Here is a 24422-nt window from a genome sequence, read left to right on the forward strand (position 1 = left end):
CCATAACCCTCTATTCCTTTCCTGTCCATATACCTATCCAATTTTTCTTTAAATGATAATATCAAACCTGCCTCTACCACTTCTACTGGAAGTTCATTCAACACTTACTTCAAGCTCCCCTGTCTTCCCCTGATAATTGACTTATCACTGTATTCATGCGAGGAAAATATGTGCTGTGTGTTTAATATTAAATTCGTTAGATAAACCCTTTTAGAAATGAAATTGAGTGTACTAGCCACTTATCACCTATATTCCGGTTGTGATTAACACCCCCCCTCCGAACAGAATCACCAAAAACGATTTGTAGAAAAAAAATCGGCGGGTACACGCATGCGCAGATCACGCATGCGCACTGGTGCCCGTGCAAGGCGTCATGATCATTGTCGTCTTTCTCTGGGTAAACACAACGTATTTGACTGCTACTCTTGTCTGTTGGCAACCTTACCAGCAACCCCCCCACCCCCCCCGGCTCAGTGGGTCCGCAAGAATATTGTCAATATTAAACTGGTCCGCAGTGCAAAAAAGGTTGGGGACCCCTGGTCTAGAATACAAGAGCAAGGATGTAATGCTGAGGCTTTATAAGGCACTGGTGAGACCTCACCTCGAGTATCATGTACAGTTTTGGGCTCCTCATCTTAGAAAAGATGTGCTGGCATTAGAGAGGGTCCAGAGGAGGTTCACAAGAATGATTTCAGGAATGAAAGGGTTATCATACGAGGAAAGTCTGATGGCTCTGGGTCTGTACACACTGGAATTCAGAAGGATGAGGGGGGATCTCATTGTAACCCTTTGAATGTTGAAAAGCCTAGACAGAGTAGATGTGGAAAGGATGTTTCCCATGGTGGGATAGTCTAGGACAAGAGGGCACAGCCTCAGAATAGAGGGGCACCCTTTCAAAACAGAGAGGCAGAGAAATTTCTTTAGCCAAAGGGTGGTGAACTTGTGGAATTTGTTGCCACGTACAGCTGTGGAGGACAGGTCATTGGGTGTATTTAAGGCAGAGATTGATAGGTTCTTGATTGGACATGGCATCAAAGGTTACAGGGAGAACGCTGGAAAATAGGGTTGAGGAGGAGGAGAGAAAAGAATCAGCCATGATTGAATGGCAGAGCAGACTCGATGGGCCAGATGGCCTAATTCTGCTCCTATGTCTTATGGTCTTATGATCAAGGGTTCTTTGACCCGAGCTCAGCCCTATCTGAGCATTAATTATACTGCCCATTGTAATCCTGAGGCCCTTGTGAATGTAGTATACGGACGTACTGAAACATGGCTTTGATGCCTTGTAAGCCTTACAACCTTCAGATGATTGTGTTATTCTTATCACAGAATGCAAGGTGTTCTCCGCAAGTCTAATGAGTTCAGAAAGGCCCTCACATCTTAAACTAAGTAAAAGATAGGCGGTGAATCATAAACACCAGAGGTTCTGCAGATGCTGGAAATCCAGAGTACCATGCACAAAATGCTGGAGGAACCCAACATGTCAGGCAGCATCTATGGGGAGGAATAAAGAGTGGACATTTTGGACCAACACCCTTCATCCAGGAAGAAGGGAGGCAGGTTTATTTCACTAATGATTCACACAGGGTATTTAATTAATATAGGATGCTATGAGCCTGAAGACACACACTCAATATTTCAGGAACAGTTTCTGACCCTCCTCCATCAAATTTCTGAATGGACAATGAGTCCACATACACTACCTCACTTTTTTTCCCCTTTTTTTGCACTACTTATTAAAATTTTATATATAAAATATGTATATATTTCTTATTGTAATTTATATTTTTTCTTATTATGTATTGCAGAGTACTGCTGCTGCAAAAGAAAAAAATCATGATATATGCCAGTGATACTAAACTTGATTCTGATTCTGATATCTATCTTTACAACATTTATTTCAGTGCAGAAGAAGCTATAATAGAAATCACAGTTTTGTAATGTACAAAGCATTATTTTTAAGTTGCATTTACCATATTTACAGAATTTATTATTTAAGTGTTGGAATTGATTTTGCCTGTCATTTGAATTTCACTTTAGAAAGCCCCATGCATCTTGGAATATAAGATCAGAAGAGACAGAAACAGAAGAAAGCCATTTGGGCCCTTGCTCTGCTATTCAACCATGACTGATCCTTGAACTTAGAGTCCAATCAGAATCAGGTTTATTATTGCTGATACATGTCATGGAACTTGTTATTTTGCAGCAGCAGTAAAGAGCAAAATTACTAAAAGTTTCAAAAGTAAACTGTGTCCATGGGAGTTTCAGAAATCTGATGGTAACCAGGGAAGAAGCTGTTCCTAAAACGTTGAGTGTGGGTCTCCTCAGCCTGCAGATAGGATTCTCCTTTTTGGATATCACCATACATTCTGTCTTTTTGCAATTAATAGATAGACCCATTTTTGCACTTTCTTCAACAACTCTATCAATTAAGTTTTGTAGTTCTTCCTCCGTACTTGCAATTAACTTGCTACTTAGGAAGCTGGGTGACATCAGGTGGCAGGTGCGATATGGACATCAAAAGAAGAATAGGGATGGCAAAAGACACCTTTACGAGAATGAAGACTATACTGACCAACACTAAACTAGGCATGACAACCCGCCTCAGAGCACCGAACTGTTACGTTTATCCAGTTATTTTATATGGCTCAGAATGTTGGACAATATCTAGTAACATGAGGAAATGAACTGAAGCAGCAGAGATGTGGTTTCTGAGGAGGATGCAAAGAATATCATGGATGAAACGAATATCTAATAAGGATGTCATGAACAGAGCAAGCATAAAAAGAGAAATAATATATGAGATCATGATAAGCCAATGTGACTTCATTGGACATGTGATTAGGAAAGAGGAGTTAGAATGCATGGTAATTCTGGGAAAGATTGAAGGGAAGAAAGCTAGAGGAAGACGAAGACAAATGATGATGGAGACAGCAGCCAGAGAACTGGAAATGAATACCAATGAATTGATCCACTTGACCCGAAACGGGAGTGTGTGGGCCATGGCAGTCAAAGCTCAAACTGGGCACGGAACCTGATGATGATGATGATGATGTGGGTCTCTTCTTCGATGGTGGTAAAGTGAAGATGACGTCCTGGATGGTGGGGGTGCTTAAAGAAGGATGCCAGCTTAAAGGAGAAATTTAAGGAATTTGAGGAGGAATCCAGCTGCCTGATTACTCTGCCCTGTAAATTTCAAGGGGGAGGACAGGACTGGATCATTTTCTGCCCACCCAGCATCAATGTACACACACACACACACACACACACACACACACACACACACACAAAAATGCTGGAGGAACTCAGCAGGCCAGGCAGCATCTATGGAAAAGCGTAAACAGTCAATGTTTTGGGCCAAGACCCAACAGATCTATTATCTGTGACAAATGTTGTGGAACTAGATGTTTTGTAGCAGCAGTACAATACAACACAAAGATTGCTATAAGTTACGAAATAAACAAACTAGTACAAAAAGAAAGGGATGATGTGGTGTTTATTGGTCATTCAGATATCTGATGGCAGATGGGAAGAAGCTATTCCTAAAATGCTGAATGTATGTCTTCAGGCTCCTGTACCTCCTCCCTGATGGTAGTAATGGGAGGAGGGCATGTCCCAGATGGTGAGGGTTCTTAATGATGGATGTTGCCTTTTTGAGGCACCAGCTCTCAATGGTGAGGAGGCTTGTGCCTGTGATGGAGCTAACTGAATCTGTAACCTTCTGCAGCCTGTGCATTGGAGGCTCCATACCAGGCCGTGGTGCAGCCAGACAATAGACAATAGGTGCAGGAGTAGGCCATTCGGCCCTTTGAGCCAGCCCCGCCATTCACTGTGATCATGGCTGATCATCCACAATCAGTATCCAGTTCCTGCCTTATCCCCGTAACCTTTGTTTCTGCTATCTTTAAGAGCTCTATCCATCTCTTTCTTGAAAGCATCCAGAGACTTGGCCTCCACAGACTTCTGGGGCAGAGAATTCCACATATCCACCACTCTTTGGGTGAAAAAGTTTTTCCTCAAAGTTTTTCCAGCCAGTCAGAATGTTCACCACCATAGCAAAAATATCAATTGATGCCCGTTTTGAATATACTCGGACATACTCGGAGTAAGCTAAGATTTATTATATTCTGGGGAAGAAATAGCCTTGCAACTGTGTCCTGAATTTTGAGGCAATGACCCATTCAGAGACACCCCAGTCAGAGGAACATCAATTCTGCATCTAGACTATAAAGCCCCTAAAAAGTTTGTTTCTGTGATATGCTCTTCAAAGTTTAATCCAAAAGTACTAGGTTTTGTACTTAGGTGGCCAGTGCTATCATGTTTGCTGTTGTGTGCTGGGGCAGCAGGCTGAGGGTAGCAGACACCAACAGAATCAACAAACTCATTCGTAAGACCAGTGATGTTGTGGGGATGGAACTGGACTCTCTCACGGTGGTGTCTGAAAAGAGTATGCTGTCTAAGTTGCATGCCGTCTTGGTCAATGTCTCCCATCCACTACATAATGTACTGGGTGGGCACAGGAGTACATTCAGCCAGAGACTCATTCCACCGAGATGCAACACAGAGCGTCATAGGAAGTCATTCCTGCCTGTGGCCATCAAACTTTACAACTCCTCCCTTGGAGGGTCAGACATCCTGAGCCGATAGGCTGGTCCTGGACATTTCATAATTTACTGGCATAATTTACATATTACTATTTAACTATTTATGGTTCTATTACTATTTATTACTTATGGTGCAACTGTAATGAAAATCAATTTCCCCCAGGATCAATAAAGTATGACTATGACTATACTACTACTACTACTATTAGTATAATGCCAGGCTAATTTTCAATCCCAGCATTTGTTTTATTTTATCTGTTTTTCATGTTTTATGCTCTTGAGATATATATATATATATATATATATATATATATACACACACGCCTTTTACCGTACGTCTATTTTGAACAGTAATGTAAACAAAAAATACCTACCTATGCAATTAAGTTTTAATGTATATATTATATTAACTTTTTAAAAAATTTATAGATTAGCCTTATTTGTCACATTTACATCGAAATATACTGTGAAATACGTTGTTTGCATCAAATCAGCGACAATTGTGCAGAGCAGCTCAAACTTTCACCCTGCTTCTGGTGTGAACCCAGCATGCCCACAACTTACTAACACTAACCACATGACTTTGGAACATGGGAGAAAACCAGAACATCTGGAGGAAATGCCTGTGTTCATGGGGAGAACATAGAAACTCCTTACAGGCAGCAGTGGGAATTGAACCCCTGTCGGTGGTCGCTGACACTGTAATAATGTTACATTATCTGCCGTGCTATTGTGCTGCCAGTGTACACCTTTGTAATGTTTTTATTTCTCTTCTGCAGGTCCTGACGGCTTCCCTGGGCAGCCTGGCCCATCTGGTCCATATGGAAGCCCAGGAATACCTGGTTCAAAAGGAATACGTGGAGCTTCAGGGGTACCTGGTTTCCCAGGTAGCTATTTGAAATAGATAACTGACCCATGAACAGTTTATCATCAGCATGTCAGGTGTATGGTAGAATCAAGTGTAGAGATTGCAAGAAGAATTTAGGGGAAGAATCAAGGGAGTTTATTGCCTGGTGGCTCGTTACGTGGACTGTTATGAGGAACAAGATCTAGTTCCACTCTGCTACCTTCTTCTTGTATGTCTTGCTCTGCCACCTTCCAGACTTCAAATATGCTTCCCTTAAAACTTACCTTGAATTTTGCAGTGAGACATAAAGTTAGATTGATCCCTGTGTCCATGGAAGAACGCCATCCACGATGAGCAACTGTATGAACTCTGTGCAGTGGACTTTGACATTTCTTGCTTCAAATCAAGTGGGTCCCTGTCCTTGAGAAACATTGATGCCATCAAAATTGCCAAAAATCTTATTATATTGGAGAATTTTCAAAAGCAGCAAGCCAGGAAGGAGAAAGCATTATTTTTAGTTGGAAAAATTGGAAGGTAAAAGTGAGAACTGGAAATAAATGGAAAAAAAACGAATTTGTTATTTCAAGATCCACTTAATGAGGCACCGCGGTCGCATAGCGCTAGCGCAATGCTATTACAGTTCAAGCATCAGAGTTCAGAGTTCAATTCCTGTATCATCTGTAAGGAGTCTGTATGTCCTCCCCGTGGAATGTGTGGGTTCTCCCCACATGCTCCAGTTTCATCCCACAGTCCGAAGTCCAAAGCAGGTTAATTGGTCATTGTAAACTGTCCCGTAATTTGGTTAGAGTTACGGGGGGGTTGCTGGGGTGGTGTGGCACAAAGGGTCAGAAGGGCCTACCCTGTGCTGTATTGCTAAATTAATGAGAAATATGTCTCTGAAGAATTACAGTTCACGCGGAGAAGATACAACAGTGTGTGGTAGAACCAGACTGCATAAAGAAGATGAATGTACACTCTGGGTTGCATGACTTAGTAACCAATGGATTGAGATAATTTATCACTGGGATGCATCATTGTGGTACTTTCAACATGGAATCAGATTCATTTGCATTGCTTGGAATGAAATGCACTCATCAGTTTCACACTGCATTTAATGAAAGTTAAGCAGGATAAATAAATGAGCCATGGCTGAATGGCAGGACAGACTTGATGGACTGAATGGCCCAATTCTGCTCTTATATCCCATATGTTTATTAGTGACAGAGTTTAGCGAGCAGTCCATTACAAACACAGCTCTTGCAACAAAATATTGCAGTCAAGGATACTAAGAATATTTGGCACATATCTAAATGTTTTTCACTGTTGTTTTCTTGATTACTTGAAGGTGACTGATATCTCCACACCCAGTGCATAATTGGAATTTGTGTGTTAAACTTCATGTGGAATCCTGATGTTATTGTCACAATATAAAAAGAGCAAATACAGATGATTTCACAATGATTACAATGGCAAAAATCAGGACATCCCTAATCAGAAACTATCTGTCCCTTCCTCCAAAACTATTTCTTCTAACATCATTCACCTTTTTACTAAGCGGTTTTAATTGAAGCACTGCCTATCCACCAGGTGGAACTGATCTTTCTCTGCATTGTCACTCAAAACCAATAGTCCTGCAGACTTTTATTAAATTGTATTTAACCATTCTCAGTGAAATTAATCCCATTAGCTCAATACCTTCTGTACAGTACTGAGCCAATGTCTTAGGCATATATATATATATCTAGGGTGTCGGAGACGTTTGCACAGCACATCAATGTAGAGCAGAGAGCGAGTTTTAAACCTGGTGAGAGCAAAGGATGCTGGGAATGGCGAGGGTGGAGTGCTGTGGGACAGGTGGCAGACATGGAGTGCGAGGGACAGGGGTGGTGGCACTCAGCTCTGAGACATCGGACAAGGTCATTTCATTCCAAAGAATTGGTTTATTGATCATTACAGGAAGTCTTTCTGATGCTTCCCTCTCCCTTTTCCCAACCATGATCCCTCTCTCACTGCCCCCTTCCCACTCTCAATCCACAACAGAGACCCATATCAGGATCAGGTTTATCATCACTCACATACATCATGAAATTTTTTTTGCGGAGGCAGTGCAGTACAATACATAAAATTACTACACTACTGTGCAAAAGTCAAAGGCACCTTAGTTATACATATACGCCCAAGTCTTTTGCATAGTACTGTACCTCAGTAAGGTTCTGAGAGAGACATTGCCAGCAGTAAAGTGAGAAGAGGCAGCAATATGTTCATGGTGGCTCGAAATATCCAATGAACTCTAATACCATGGGGAGTCAGAGAATATCAGATTCAGTGACTGGATCTTACAGAAGATCTTTCACCAGAAGAAATGTACATTGATGCCCAGGCACTGAACATGTGAATGGCTCCACAGCATCAGCTCTCAGCATTAATATTTGCAGCTCACCCACTCCATATCTGAAGGCAAGAGAAGAAGGGAGAATTCCATGATGATTTTCACAATGTTCTGTGAGGACTTCGAGTAGCTTTACTTGTCACATGTACATTGAAACATCAAAACATAAGAATGAATATAGTTTTGCATCAATGGCCAACACAGGCGAGGGTTTTGCTGGGGCAGCCCACAAGTGTTACCACACTTTCAGTGCCAACATAGCATGCCTGCGACTTTGGAACGTGGGAGGAAACCAGAGCACCCGGAGGAAACCTGCATGGTCACAAGGAGAACATACACACAATGATGGAAAGTGAACCCCAATCAGTGATTGCTAACGCCGTAAAGCGATTGCACGGACTGCTAGGCTTCAATAACCTTTTTGTTTATCCGTGATTTGTGTGGTTGTAATATTGGGTTACAGTGCTTGAAGGGAATATGATGAATGAAAACAACCATGTTATAGGGAATCATAAACAGCATAGTAACATGTCCCCCTGGCAAATGAGTACCCAGCAACCATCTACCATCTGTTCACAGTAAAGCCATTTTTTATTCTCGTCACATATTCCCATTAGCTGCAGCTTCTTCCCAAAGCTCTTCCACTCACCCAGTGGCCAATTAATTGAACTATCTACATTTCTTTGAGATATGGAAAGAAAGAAGTCAGACTTCTGGAAGAAGTCTACAGCATCATGGGGATCATGAAGAGAAGAATTTCTGCATTTGATAAAAATAATTAGTTACGTTCAGGGGGACTGGCAGCTCCTGCTAAATGTGGATTCCCTGATGTAGAGGGATGATTTGTAACTGTAGCTGTGTTTATTAGGTGAAGGGTTATGTCATGGATGTTGCTTAAGTTAGAAATAAGATTTAAAATTTGTGTAATCAGTAATCATTTTGACAACTGTACTCTTAAGGTGATCAAGGACTTCCAGGAGATTCAGGAGCCCCAGGACCCCAAGGACCACCTGGAACTCCTGGACCACGAGGATCTCCATGTACTCCTGGTCCTCCAGGACTCAAAGGTAAGCTGAGGAGCATTCTCAAAATATGGCAGTATAATCAATACATGTCATTACAACAGATAAGGTACAGTAATTATTGTAGCCTTGAGTTACCCTTTAAAGCCAGAACCATGCAGAACATGCCATTCTATTTTACATGTGATTGGCAGCTTAGCTGGAACTCCATTTATTTTTCCTTCAATGATATAGAAATTGGATGGCAGGGTGGAGATATGTCTCTACCAAAGAAGATGTAAGGCACTCCTTCCCTCCGCCAGCCCGTAGGTCACCCTTGGGCAAGGTGTAGCCCCTGCTTAGCCTTCCCCCCTCCCCCACTCAGGGTCACGTGAAGCCATGGGAGCAGGTGGTGGATGGTCTTACGAGCAGCCGGTCCATATCACAAGTCCTGGTTATGTGACCGCTGATGCCAGGCAGACAATCTCTGAAGAGTATTGATAATGGCTGGGGTCACCCATCTTGTAAAGACACCGCCCAGAAGAAGGCAGTGGTGTACCACTTCTGTCAAAAAATTTGCCAAGAACAATCATGGTCGTAAGGCCACGATTGCCGACATCATATGATAAGGCACATGATAATCATATGGAAATACATTGAGTGGATGGTGGTGCACACCACCAGCTGCTTCTGATATTGTACCAGCATGGTTTCTGTCACTGAAACAGAAAGCTGTCCATGCCAAAGGATTTGGAGAATACATTTTTGACTAACTTATAAATCATATTAGGATCTCTTATGCTTCAAAAAGTGCAATTTTTTAAATAAATGACAACCAATACTGAATGATTTAGTGGTTCCAAATATTGTTGGTGGTGAGATGAATGTCCATTTCCTGGTGATTTGGTTGGGGCAATCATGAATAGTGGAATGTTTATTCGTATCAGATCCAATATTACTCAACTCCCAAGATAAACTAAACTGCACGGATCAAAATACCCAAATTATATTTCACCTCAAGCAGCAGAGACATTATTATTCGCAGCTGCAAATCGAAACAGATATTCCATCTATCTGTAAAGTATAATGTTCATTGCTTTAAAAATGTTAATATGTTGAGCATATAGAATCTTCATGTAAGATTTACAGTGTGTGTTCTCTTGACACTAGGTCAGCCTGGATCACCAGGTTTAAATGGTTTAAATGGATTACGAGGACAAAAAGGAATACCTGGTCCTCCTGGTAAGGATTACATTATTTTCACATTGGTGCTTAACGTTGTATGAACAACTGTTCCATCCAACTAGTTACATCTAATCATTGTGTCCTCAGGTCATTATACTGAGATATTTAATCTTGAATACAGATACAACCCAAATCTCTTAGGTATACCTTCAACCTTTGACTATCCCATTTTAATGTTATTGCCCAGAAATTAATTTACAGCTACTTACTAAACACCCTGAACCACAGGCGTCTGAGCATTCCACACCATACCACTGCTTCATTATGACTGCCCTGAGTGGGTTAGAGCTCCTCCAAGATACAGTGTATACCTGTCACAACACCTCCAAGAGGACCACAACCTTGTCGTAGGGTTTGGAGGCCTGCATGCCTGGATGTCCCAGAGAGCTATGTTGGTTGGGAGTCAGGGCTTTATGTTTTGGCTCTTGGTAGGGTCACCTATGCCAAACAGGTCAAAGGGTAGTGGGCCACCGGTCCTCCAGGTTCAGGGGTTCAACTCAGGGCTAACAACCCTGACTGGTCAAAAAAATAGTTATGGAAACAGCAATGAAGAATCCTATATTGGTGTGCGACTGTATTCCTGAGTCTCCGCCTGGGAATTGCATGACAGACAGTAGTGAAAACTGAGAGGAAGCTACTGACTCAACGAAGGAAGCCCTGAACACTGCCTGAGATGGAGGACCTTCATTGCTGCCCTAAACACCAGCGGTGTAATGGACAGTAAGTACTGTCACACCAGCATTATCCTGAGAACACCAACATCAAATGTATTCACATGAACTCTGTTGTAATAGGATCATAAATACAGCATCGATCCACCGGGCCTTTACTTGCCATTAACCACCCATGATCTAAATTAATCCCACATTCTAAATTGCAAAATAGTTTCATTATTGTCACATGCACTGAGGTACGGTGAAAGTCTTTGTTTAGGGCGGCTTCCATGCAGGTCATTTCATCACATCAATCCATTGAGGTAGCACAAGGGAAAACCAAAAACTGCATGAATGCAGAATAAAGTGTTACACTTACAGGGAAAGGGTAGTGCAGGTAGACAATAAGGTTCAAGGCCATAACATGGTCAAGGGTCGACCTTATCGATAGTCTTAACAGCAAGATAGAAGCTGTTCTGGAACCTGGTGATACATATTTTCAGGCTTTTGTGTTTCCTGCCTGATAAAATTGGGATAAGGGAGAATGTCTGGGTGGGTGGGTCAGTCTTTGATTATGTTGGGTGCTTTACTGTGGCAAGGTGAAGTGTAAACAGAGTCCGTGCAGGGGTTGTTGGATTTGGGATAGGTTTATTAACTCCCTTCAGATGCTACCAATCACTGTTGAACTAAAGGCGATTTATAGTGGTCAGTTCATCTGCACATGTGTGAGGAAACCAGAGAATCTGAAGGAAATGCACATTGTCACAGAGAGAACATGTCATCTCTACACAGGTGGTGCCCGAGGTCAGGGTTGAACACAGGTCTCTGGTGCTGCTATGGAATAATGTCTAGTTGGTTTAAGAGAGTGGCAGGAGTGGATACCAGACCACTGGAAAATGACACTGAAGAGCTAGTAATGGGGGACAAAGGAATGGTGGACAAACCTAACAAGCATTTTGCACTGGTCTTCAATGTGGAAGGCAAGAGCTGATGCCAGAAATTCAGGACTGTTAAGGGATAGAGAGGAGTGTAGATGCTATTACTAAGGAGAAGGTGCTGGGGAAGCTGGTATGTCTGAAGCTGGATAAGTTACTTGGACCAGATAGACCACACCCCAGAATTCTGAAAGAGGCGGCTGAAGAGATTGTGGAGGCTTTGGTGGTGATCTTTTGAGAATCTCTAGATTCTGCAATGATTCAGGAGGATTGAAAATTTGCAAATGTCACTTTGTTCTTTCAGGAAGGAGGGAGGCAAAAGAATGGTAATTATAGGCTAGTTAGCCTGACTTCAGTAGCTGGAAAGATGTCAGAGTCTATTATTAAGGATGAGGTTTCAGGGTAGTTTGAGGTAAAATAGGCCAAAGTCAATATGGTTTCTTCAAGGGGACAAGTCTGTTGAAATTCTTTGAAGAATAACAAACTGGATAGACAAAGGACAGTGGACAAAGGATGTTTACCAGGATTTTTAAGAAGACTTTTGACAAGGTGCCATGCAAGAGGCTGCTTAACAAGATAAGAGCCCAAGGTTGTACAGTGTCAGGATGCTAGAGCAGGAATCCAATCGCAGACCCAGTACTGTGCACACAATGATATTAATTGAGTAACAAATCCCAAGGTGCAAACAAAGTCCGTGTCAAAGTTCAGGCAGACATCAAAACATACAGAGAAATCCAAAAAACCAGAATCAGGAAACAGGCAGAGTCAATATTCAGGTAGATAGAGTGCAGATACAAATGTGAGAAAGGCTCAGGAAAATTCACTGGCACAATCTGGCAACAAATAGGTGAAAACACAGGACTGAAATACACTGAGCAATAAACAGAGAGGCAGATGATAGGTGGAGCACAATGAGACACAGGTGGCAGCAACACAGGTAATAACGAGAAACAGGTGAGAGATGGAGTATTCAGTAATACAGGGGCTGGAGTAGAGCAGGAGTGGGGATAGGAGTACATGGCAATACAAAATCACAGACTGACAGCTGGGGGAAACACCCAAAAATACAGAATTCAACTGGAGGTACTGATATACAGGAAAGATACTAGCATGGATAGAAATATTAGCTAACTGGCAGGAACAGACAATGGAAATAAAGGGGACCTTTTCTGGTTGGCTGCTGGTAACTAGTGGTGGTGTTTTTTTCACATTGTATGTCAGTGATTTGGATGGTGGAGCTGATGGCCTTGTGAGAAGGTTTGTGGGTGATACAAAAATAGGAGGAGGAGCAGGTAGTGTTGAGGAAATGAATGTATACTGTATAACAAGTACAGTTTAGGAGAATGGGCAAATAAGTGGCAGATGGATTATAGTATAGGGCACTTAGGAAGAAGGAATAAAGGCATAGGGGATTTTGTAAATGGGGATGAAATTCAGAAATCAGAAGTGTAAATGGGCTTGGAAGTCTGTGTGTAGGATTCCTTAAAGGTTAACTTGTAGGTTGAATTCGTAGTAAAGAAAGTAAAAGCAATGTTAGCATTCATTTCAAGAGGGATAGAATATAAAAACAGAGATGTAATGCTGAGACTTTATAAGGTCAGACATTTCTAGCAGTATTGTGAGCAGTTTTAGGCCCTTTATCTAAGCAAGGATGGGTCTGTATTGGAGAGACCAGAGGAGGTTCATGAGAATGATCCTGGGAACGACAGGGTTAATGTATGAGTTGCATTTGATGGCTCTGGGCCTGTACCCACTGGCGTTTAGAAGAATTGAAACCTATTGAATATTGAAAGGCCTAGATAGAGTAGACTTGGGGAGGATGTTTCCCAGAGTGGGAGAACCTAGGGCTCAGCCTCAGAACAGAAGGGTGTCCCTTCAAAACGGAGATGAGGAGGAATTTCTTTAGCCAGGGGGTGGTGAATCTGTAGAATTCATTGCCACAGGTGGCTGTGGAGGCCAAGCCATCGAGTATAGTTAAGTAGACGTTAATAGGTCCTTTCTGATGAAAGATTATGAGGAGAAGGCAGAAGAATGGGGTTCAGAGGGGATAATAAATCATCTCTGGTGGAATTTTGGAACAGACGCAGTGGATCAAATGTCCTAATCCTGCTCCTATGTCCTATGGTCTAAGTTCCTTTACCCGATATACTAGACCTGAAATTGTCTCTAAGTTGTAAATTCATCATTATTCCGTGAACTGCAGCTTGATCTATTAATGTTGCTGTCATTTTAAAGGACCCAGTGAACCAGGACCACCTGGATTACCAGGACCAATTGGACATAAGGGTTCAAGGGGTGATCACGGTCCTCCTGGAGGACAGAATCCATGCTCAGAAGGCAATCCAGGACCTCAAGGGCCAGCAGGTAGGAATGTACATTAATTTAAGCAATCAATTTTCTTGATATGTTGCATTTTAAATTAAAGATATTAGTTCTCTATTATACATGCTATTTACATGTTTGATTATCATTTATGCTTTGAACACCGTCCCTAAAATTCATTTTCACCCAGGAAGAGATTATAAGAAGGAATTGTAGCTCTGACTTTTGGATTGATGTGCATCAGTCCTTAATACGTGTTCATATCCATATGTTTCAATTATTCTTAAATGATTATTGAGGGTCCTCTTATCCAGCTTGCTTCCCATGCACGTGATATGTTTCTACATCATTTAACTCGTACAACAGAGGATTGATTTTGACCACAATTTGCTTCTGATATTGAAATGAATCTCAAAAGCTCGAGTACACTTTTTGCCTTCAATACATTAACAAAGCATTACATTAGTTTGGGATTTGTATTCCCGTACTTCCTGCAAGTACTCTGGCGTATTGTCATGAGTATTTTATCTGCCAGGTGATATGAGCATCAAAGAGTTACAGATCTGTACAGGATGGAAAATCGGTCCTTCCATTAAAATTTGTCCAAGCTAAACAAATTGCCCAACTGAACTTGTCTCATTTCTCTGCATTTGGCTAATTTGGCTCTAAACCAGGGGTTCCAACCTTTTTTTTGCTATGGACCCTACCATTAACTGAAGGGTTTGTGGACCCTAGGTTGGGAACCTCTGCTCTAAACCTTGCCTATCCATGCATCCATCAAATGTCTTTTAAATGTCATCTAACAGCTCATTCCATGTATATCTGTGTGGAAAAAGCTGTCTCTCAGACCCTTTTCAAACCTGCGCCCTTTAGTGTTTGACTGCCCTACCCTGGTGACTAGACTGTGGCTATTCACAGTATCTCTGCATCTCATGATCTTATAAACCTCTGTAAGGTTGCCCACATTTCATTGTAATTCTGAATAGAACACAAATATTGCATGGAAACACAAGAATTCCACAGATATTGGAAGTCTTGGGCAACCCACACAAAACGTTTGAGGAACTCAGAAATTTAAATCGCATCTGAAGAGAAAAAGATACAGTCAGCATTTCAAACTGAGACCAAGAGTTCCTGCAGGTTTTGTGTGTGTTACTGCATTGAAATCCTGTTATATAAGACAAACCTATGTCTGCGGAGCTACGAAAGGATCTTTTGGACTTCCTGAGAAACCATCCCACTATGCCTGTGAACAGAGAAGATATTTTGGATTGATAGTTATATTGAACAAAATGCATGAGCACACATGAATCTGCTCTGTGATTAACACTTTAATTGATGTCAGGTATTGATTGGAGATTTAATTATGTGTGTGTTCAGAGCATTGTCCAATGATCCACTCTAGCACAGCTCAATGGAAACATGAATGATCTTGCACTGGCTTGGCAAAGTGCCATACCACTTCATGTTATCTCATTCGTTTGGAATCATCTTGTGCCTAATCACTATTTCCTACATGTGTTAAAAGGAGAAATCTGTTGAGTATTTTAACGTTTTTTTTTCTTTTGCATTGGTGCATTTGTCTTTCACCAATATCCTCACATGAATGGATACTACCTCTGACTGCTTGGTGCTTGCCCTTGTGAACTTACTCCAGGTCCTACAGGTGAGCACTCACACTGATTAATTAAATATTTTTTTTAAGCAGTAACTTCATTTGTCCTATGTACATTGAAACGTACAGTGAAATGTGTCATTTGTGTCAACGAGCAACAAAGTTCATAAGACCATAAGATACAGGAGCAGAATTAAGCCATCTGACCCGTCGAGTCTGCCATTTCAACATGGGTGATCCATTTTTCCTCTCAGCCCCAATCTTCTGCCTTGTCACCCCGCACCCCCCCCCCCCCCCGCCGCCACCATATCCCTCTATGCCCTGAACAATCAAAAATCTATCAACCTCTGCCTTAAATATACATAAAGATTTGGCCTCCACAGTTGCCTGTGGCAACGAGTTCCACAGATTCACTACTCTCTGGCTAAAGAAGTTCCTCTTCATTTCCATTCTAAAAGGACGTGTCTCTTTTCTGAGGCTGTATCCTCTTCCACCATAGGAAACATTCTCTCCACGTCTACTCTATTACGGCATTTCAACATTTGATAGGTTTCAATTAGGTCACCCTTCATTCTTCTAAATTCCAGTGAATGCAGGTCCAGTGCACTCAAACGCTCTTCGTATGACAATCCTGGAATCATTTTCATGAGCTTCCTTTGAACCCTCTCCAGTGTCAGCACATGCTTTCTAAGATAAGGGGCCTAAAACTGCTCACAACATTCTAAGTGAGGCCTCACCAGTGCTTTATAAAGCCTCAGCAATGTGCCCTTGCTTTTACATATATTCTGATCCTCTTGAAATGAATGCCAACGCCATATTTGCCCTCCTGACCACTGGCTCAACCTGCAAATTAACCTTTAGGGAATCCTGCACAAGTACCCCAAGTCCCATTGTGCCTGAGATTTTTGAGTTTTCTCTCCATTTAGAAAATAGTCTACCCTTTTATTTCTTCTACCAAAGTGCATGACCATACACTTCCCAACACTGTATTCCATCTGCCGCTTCTTTGTCCATTCTCGTAATCTAAGTCCTTCTGTAGTCTCTCTACTTCCTTAAAACTACCTTCCCCTCCACCTATCTTCATATCGTCGGCAAACTTTGCAACAAAGCCATCAATTCCATCATACAAGTCATTGCAGATGACATAAGAAGAAGCAATCCCAACACAGATCCCCGTGGAACACCACTAGTCACCGGCAGCCAACCAGAAAAGGTTCCCTTCATTCCAACTCTTTACCTCCTGCCAATCAGTCACTGCTTTACCCATGCTAGAATCTTCCCTATAATACCATGGGCTCTTAACTTGTTCAGCAGCCGCATGTGTGCACCATGTCAAAGGCCCTCTGAAAATCCAAATACACAACATCAAATGATTCTCCTTTGTCCATCCTGCTTGTTATTTCTTCAAAGAATTCCAACAGGTTCATCAGGCAGGATTTTTCCTTAAGGAAACCATGTTGACTACAGTCTGTTTTATCATATGCTTCCAAGTACCCTGAAACTACATCCTTAACAAACGACTCCAACATCATTCCAAACACTAAGGTCAGACTAACTGGCATAATGTTTCCTTTCTTCTGCCTCTCCCTCCCTACTTGAAGAGTGGAGTGACATTTGCAATTTTCCAGTCTTCTGGAACCATCCCAGAATTAGTGATTCCTAAACGATCATCACTAATGCCTCCACAATCTCTTCAGCCACCTCTTTCAGAACCCTGAGGTATAGTCCTTCTGATCCAGGTGACTTATCTATCTTCATACTTTTCAGCTTCCCAGGCACCTTCTCCCTAGTAGTGGCAATTTCACAGACTTCATGACCCCTAATGCCTGGAACTTCCACCATACTGCTAGTGGTTTCCAGTGAAGACTGTTGCAAAATGCTTATTCAGTTTGTCCACCATGTCCTTGTCTCCCATTACTATCTCTCCAGCATCGTTTTCTAGCAGTCTGATATCCACCTTTGTCTTTCTTTTACACTTTATACCTGAAGAAACTTTTGGTATCTTCTTTAATATTATCGGCTCACTTACTTTCGTATTCCATCTTTTCTTCCTTTCTGACTTTTTTAGTTGTCTTCTGTTGGTTTATAAAAGTTTCCAATCCTCCAACTCCCTGCTAATTATTCCTCTACTATATGCCCTCTCTTTGGCTTTTATGTTGCCTATGTCTTTTATTAGCCACAGTTGTGTCATCTTGCCTTTGGAACGCTTCTTCCTCTTTGGGATAGATATATATATATCCTATGTCTTCCGAATTGCTTCCAGAAATTCCAACCATTGGTACTCTGCTGTCATCCCTGCCAGTGTTCTTTTCCAATCGATTCTGGCCAACTCCCCTCTCATACTTCTGTAATTTCCTTTACTCCACTGTAATACTGATACATCTGACATTAGCTTCTCCTTCTCAAATTTCAGAGTCAAATTGATCATATTATGATCACTTGCTCCTAAGCTTTTCTTTTACCTTAAGCTCTCTAATCAATTCTGGTTCATTACCCAGCACTCAATCCAGGATAGTTGAACCTCTTGTGGGCTCCACCATAAGCTGCTCTCAAAAACCATCTCATAGGCATTCTAGAAATTCCCCTTCTTGGGATCCAACACCAATCTGATTTTCCAAATCTAACTGCTTATTGAAATCCCCCACGACAATTGTAACATTACCCTTTTGGCATACATTTTCTTTCTCCCATTGTAATTTGTGGACCACATCCTTACTACTGTTTGGGGGTCCGTATACAACTCCCATCAGGGTCTTTTTACTTTACGGTTCCTTAATCTACCACAATGATTCAACACGTTCTGACTATGTCATTTCTTTCTAATGATTTGATTTCATTTTTATCAACAAATCTAAGCAATCCCCTTGCCTAACTGCAATGTGTATCCTTGGACATTAAGCTTCCACGTATAATCTTCTTTCAGCCATGATTCAGTGATGTCTACAACATTATACATGCCAATCTGTAACCATGCTACAAGTTCATCTACCTTATTCCATACACTGCACACACTCCAGTATAACACCTTCAGTCCTGTATTCACCCTTTTTTGATTTTGTCTGCCTTTTATGTTGTAACTCATCCTGTTGACTGTAATTTTGCCCCATCGTCAGCTTCTCCTTGCTAGCCCATTGGCTTTGTTTGTAAACCAGCTATCTCATCTTCAACACTGTCACTCCAGTTCCCATTTCCCTGCCAAATTAGTTTAAACTCACCTGAACTACTCTAGCAAGCCTGTCCGCAAGGATATCGGACCCCCTCGTGTTCAGGTGTAACCTGTTCCGTTTGTACAGGCCATACCTTCTCCAGAAGAGATCCCAGTGATGCATAAACCTAAATTTCTGCCCCCCATGCCAATTCCTCAGCCACTCATTTACCTGCCAAATTATCCTATTCTTACCCTCACTGGCGAGTGGCACAGGTAGAAATCCAGATATTACTGCCCTGGAAGTCCTGTTCTTCAGTTCTGTATAGCTCCCTAAAATCTCTCTTCAAGACCTCCTCATCTTGTCTACCTATGTTACTGGTGCCAAAACTCTGGCTACTCACCCTTGCCTTTGAGAATGTCAATGATCCTGGCACCTGGGAGGCAACATACCAGCTGGGTGTCTCTATCGCGCCCACAGAGTGTCGCTTCTGTTCCTCTGACTAAGGAATCTCCCATCAACACTGCAGGCCTTTTCACCTCTCTCCTCTTCTGAGCCACAGCACCAGATTCAGTGCCAGAGCCCTAGTCACTGTGGCTCGGCCCCGGCAGGTCTCCCCCTCAGCAGTCTCTAACGTTGTATACTTATTATTGAGATTTGGGGATGTGCTTGGGGCAGGCTGAAAGTGCTGCCCTTTGTAACCCACTCTGGGCATGTGCGACTAAGTTCAAGTTTGCTGCCAATCACATGTATACAGCCAACCAAAATCATGTTCCTCTGGGACCAAGGTGCAAAATACAGTACAATAATCACATACAGCACATCAAATAATATTACCAGGTCATAAGAAACATTCTGTTGGTGTACAAATTGACATAAAATGCATATACAACATAGAGTTAATTATAAAACAGAACAATGCTACCGGTGCTGTCATAACTAATGTATACTGGATGGTAGCAAGGTGTTCAGAAGTTTCACAGACTTGGGAAGAAGCTGTTACCCAGCCTAACAGCCTTGTTTTTATACTGCGGTACAATATTTGTGACTATTGGCTTACCCACATTAGTCTTTTTTACTTGTAGTTATATTGTGTGAATGTGCAAAGAATAGCTCAGTGTAGCTTACCCACCCTTGTCCCTGTAGTGCTGCTTCTGTTTGAGTGTAGGGCAAATGTCAGAGGTGGGTTTTTACTGAGAGAGGGAGAGAGAGATATACAGACACACACACATATGCCTAGAGTGCACTGCAGGGGATGCTGGTAGAGGCCGATACAATAGGGGCCTTTTAAGGTGGGCACGTGGATGTAAGAAAAAAGTGAGGGTTTATGGGAAGGGTTCGATTGATCATGGAGTAGGATTATATCAGTCAGCACAATGTTGAAAACTGAAGGTCCCTGTGCTGTGCTGAACTGTTCTCTGTGGGTGCATTGCAGGGAGCCTCGTGTGCATGGGCTCGTTTTGCAGAATTTCTCCTCCAGTCATGGCAAACCACAGGGTTTCTCCTTTAAACGGGATTTCTTCCTTTGCATCTCCTTCCCCAATTTGTGCTAAAATCAACACTACAGAATACTTGTAATGCTATATGTCCACAAGATATTGGAACCAAGTTAGGCCATTCAGCCTGTGGAGTTTGCTTGATCATTCCATCATGACTGATTTCATTTTTTATGTCTGGAACTGACAATGGACAGGTAGAGTTGTTAACAAAATATGGTGTCACTGAAGGAAAGTGCGTATATAGTAGGAATGGATCAAATTGCCAGGCATTTTATGCTTTGCAGTCTCTATCTTCCTGCCTCCAACAAGTGGCCCTCTTCCTCCCAATTGTGACAGACTAATGCTGAAGGACTGAGGTGTTCTTTTTTTCTGTGTTGTTTTCCAAAATGTAAGTTATTTATACAATGTGCAGTTGTGGAATATGGATATGAATTTGCTACCTAACAACATCTTTGTACTAATTATACAATATTTACAACATGGTCTCAGTGTTGCTTTCCTGACGACCAAAACTTGCTGCTGATGTTTCAGCAGGATGTGTGTGGGTGCTGGGTTCTACCAATGGTAGGTGCAGAGATTCTGTCTCGGCCCTAGTCACATGACATGAAAGGGAAGATCATGCTTTTCCATTTGTCTTGCCTCAGGAAAAAGTCTGTGCCGAACAGTTTTGACAAAAAATGTTGCAGGTTGCAGTCCACTCAGAAAGTCCTCAAGGGTCTTCATTGGAAAATAGCTGGTGGATCCCATTGAAGGGACCTCTAAATGGACTTCCAACTTGCCAGAATTGTTATACAAGCACCAAGACTTTCCTCTTTTCCTTGTCTGTGAGCTGAATATAACATTCAATGATGGACATTATCCCGATTAGTTTCGGAGCTCTGTCTACCCCATTTACTCATCTTACTAAAGTTTGGAGAGGAGCTTCAGCTTTCACCAGGTCAATGAAACAACAGCTGCTTTTATCTTCATTGCACCTTATCATTTAAAGGCCTTCTGTGGGAAGCACATTAACTATTTTTTTTCAAGCATCTCCTCTCCATCCATCAAAAGTGGGATTTTCTAGTGGCCAACCACTTTAATTCCTTTTCTCACTCCCATTCCAACATGTTGGTCCATGGCCTCCTCTTGTGCCACGCTAAGGTCACCCCATGTTCCACTTAGATAACCTCCAACCTGATGGCATGAACATCAATTTCTCCTTCTGGTTAAAACAATCGCTCTTTGTCTATTGCCCACTTGGCCTCTTACCGAGTAGGGCTCAGTTCTCCCATTAATCCCTGCCTGTGTGGGAGTGACCTGTATTATCCACAAAATTCAGGGGAGCGAGTGGACTTTGGGCAGGTGGCATCAAAGATTCCATTGCACAAGTTCTACAGTACCCACCTAGACATCTCTGTGTGCACAACATGGATGTTCTAGAACTAATTCTACAGTACACGCCTGGGCATCTCTGTGTGCACAACAGGGATATTCTAGAACTAATTTTACAATACATATTTGGGCATCTCTGTGTGCACAATATTGATGCTCCAGAACCATTTCTACAGTACACTCATGGGCATCTCTGTGTGTACAACATGGATGTTCTAGAACTAATTCTACAGTACACATCTGGGCATCTTTGCGTGCTCAATATGGATGTTCTAGAACCAAGTCTACTGTACACATCTAGGCTTCTCTTTGTGTATAACCTGGATGTTCTGGAACTAATTTTACTGTACACGCCTGGGCACCTCTGCATACACAACATGGATGTTCTAGAACTAATTCTACTGTACACACCTGGGCATCTCTGAGTGCACAACATGGACATTCCAGAACTAATTCTATACTACACACCTGGGCATCTCTGTGTGCACAACATGGACATTCCAGAACTAATTCTATACTACACACCTGGGCATCTCTGTGTGCACAACATGGATGTTCCAGAACTAATCATAGTCATACTTTATTGACCCCGGGGGAAATTGGTTTTCGTTACAGTTGCACCATAAATAATTAAATAGTGATAAAACTATAAATAATTAAATAGTAATATGTAAATTATGCCAGGAAATAAGTCCAGGACCAGCCTATTGGCTCAGGGTGTCTGACCCTCCAAGGGAGGAGTTGTAAAGTTTGGTGGCCACTGGCAGGAATGACTTCCTATGACGCTCTGTGTTGCATCTCGGTGGAATGAGTCTCTGGCCGAATGTACTCCTGTGCCCAACCAGTACATTATGTAGTGGATGGGAGACATTGTCCAAGATGGCATGCAACTTGGACAGCATCCTCTTTTCAGACACCACCGTCAGAGAGTTGTTCCCTCCCCACAACATCACTGGCCTTACGAATGAGTTTGTTCATTCTGTTGGTGTCTGCTACCCTCAGCTTGCTGCCCCAGCACACAACAGCAAACATGATCGCACTGGCCACCACAGACTCGTAGAATATCCTCAGCATTGTCCAGCAGATGTTAAAGGACCTCAGCCTCCTCAGGAAATAGAGAGGGCTCTGATCCTTCTTGTAGACAGCCTCAGTGTTCTTTGACCAGTCTAGTTTATTGTCAATTCATATCCCCAGGTATTTGTAATCCTCCACGATGTCCACACTGACCCCCTGGATGGAAACGGGGCACTGGTACCTTGGCTCTCCTCAGGTCTACCACCAGCTCTTTAGTCCTTTTCACATTAAGCTGCAGATAATTCTGCTCACACCATGTGACAAAGTTTCCTACCGTAGCCTTGTACTCAGCCTCATCTCCCTTGCTGATGCATCTAACTATGGCAGAGTCATCTGAAAACTTCTGAAGATGACAAGACTCTGTGCAGTAGTTGAAGTCCAAGGTGTAAATGGTGAAGAGAAAGGGAGACAAGACAGTCCCCTGTGGAGCCCCAGTGCCGCTGATCACTCTGTCGGACACACAGTGTTGCAAGCACTAATTTTAGAACACAAGCGCAAATGGCACCGTTACATTTAACAATCAGTTTTAGATAAAAAATTATTTTGCACTACCAAAAAAATTGGCAAAATATCTGTATTTATCAATTCGGTTTATAGAGTTATAGAAAAGTAGCAGGCCTATGGCTCATCTTGTCCATGCCCAACCATTTAAACCGTCTACTCCCATGGACCTGCAGCAGGACCATACCCCTACATATCCCTACCATTCATGTACCTATCTAACCTTCTCTTAAATGTTGAAATCAAGCTCGCGTGCACTTGTGCTGGCAGCTCATAGCACACTGTCGTATTTTGTATTCTCTGTCCAAATACGAAATGTGTAACAATGACATAGCTGTTCTCTGAGTACGTTAGTTATTAGGAATATTAGTTCAATACCACCACTAAATTGGAACTATAATTACAGGCATTTGTGGACCAACCGGACCTCCCGGCCCAAGAGGACCATCTTGCGATATTGTAATACATGGACCTCCAGGAGATGAAGGTGCAGCAGGTTTTGAAGGTCCACCAGGTGGGAAATCACTTGCCAAATTATACATCTAAATAAAAGACGTTTCATTACTCTTGTCTCAAGACCTTCTTATGGGAGTTGACTATTTAAATAGCCTCTAACACATTGGGGACACTTTTAACCTTACACTACTGTTGCAAACGCGATAGGAAAAGGTCAGTGCTGATTAATATAGCAGATGATTTTGGCCTTTGATTGAAATCAGTCAATGAATATTGTGTAAAAAGGTTGTTCTGTTTGATCCTGTGTGTTTCCTGCCAGGCAAATTTGGCTGAAATTAGATTATGTCAGTTGAACACACTGAAATTGGAACTTCTGCCCTCTGCTGGTGATATGCAGATATACATTGGATTTTGACTGAGCTGGGAAATTGGTTTAATCGGTTTGTGGTGTAAAATGGATGTGTTTGCAAGAGCAGTACATGATGACTTCGGGGGTTATCAGTGTAATGATATTAAGGGATTCAAAAAAAGTGTAAGTTTGTATTGAACAGCACACAAAATGCTGGAGGAAATGCTTGATTTCAATGTTGAAGTGAAGTTTGGATAGGTACATGGATGGTAGGGGTATGGAGGGTTATGGTCCTGGTACAGGTCAACAGGAGTAAGTAGTTTAAATAGTTTAGGCATGGTCTAGATGGGCCGAAGGGCCTGTTTTTATGTTGTGCTTTTCTATGACTACGACTATAACTCATCAAGTCAGACAT

The 24422-nt window shown here is 42.1% G+C and overlaps 1 protein-coding gene across 1 annotated transcript in view; it reads left to right on the forward strand.

Moving 5' to 3' along the window:
• The window catches only part of LOC140197005 (uncharacterized), a 202162-nt gene extending 187950 nt beyond the window's left edge, over nt 1-14212 (forward strand). Inside the window, exons 37-41 of the mRNA XM_072256938.1 lie at nt 5384-5491; nt 8800-8907; nt 10012-10083; nt 13910-14038; nt 14187-14212. Coding sequence (XP_072113039.1) covers nt 5384-5491; nt 8800-8907; nt 10012-10083; nt 13910-14038; nt 14187-14212 — 443 coding nt within the window. The remainder of the gene's footprint in view (nt 1-5383; nt 5492-8799; nt 8908-10011; nt 10084-13909; nt 14039-14186) is intronic.
• Nucleotides 14213-24422: the final 10210 nt, after the last annotated feature.

Source organism: Mobula birostris, chromosome 4, assembly GCF_030028105.1.
Source record: "Mobula birostris isolate sMobBir1 chromosome 4, sMobBir1.hap1, whole genome shotgun sequence".
NCBI classification, from domain to species: Eukaryota; Metazoa; Chordata; class Chondrichthyes; order Myliobatiformes; family Myliobatidae; genus Mobula; species Mobula birostris.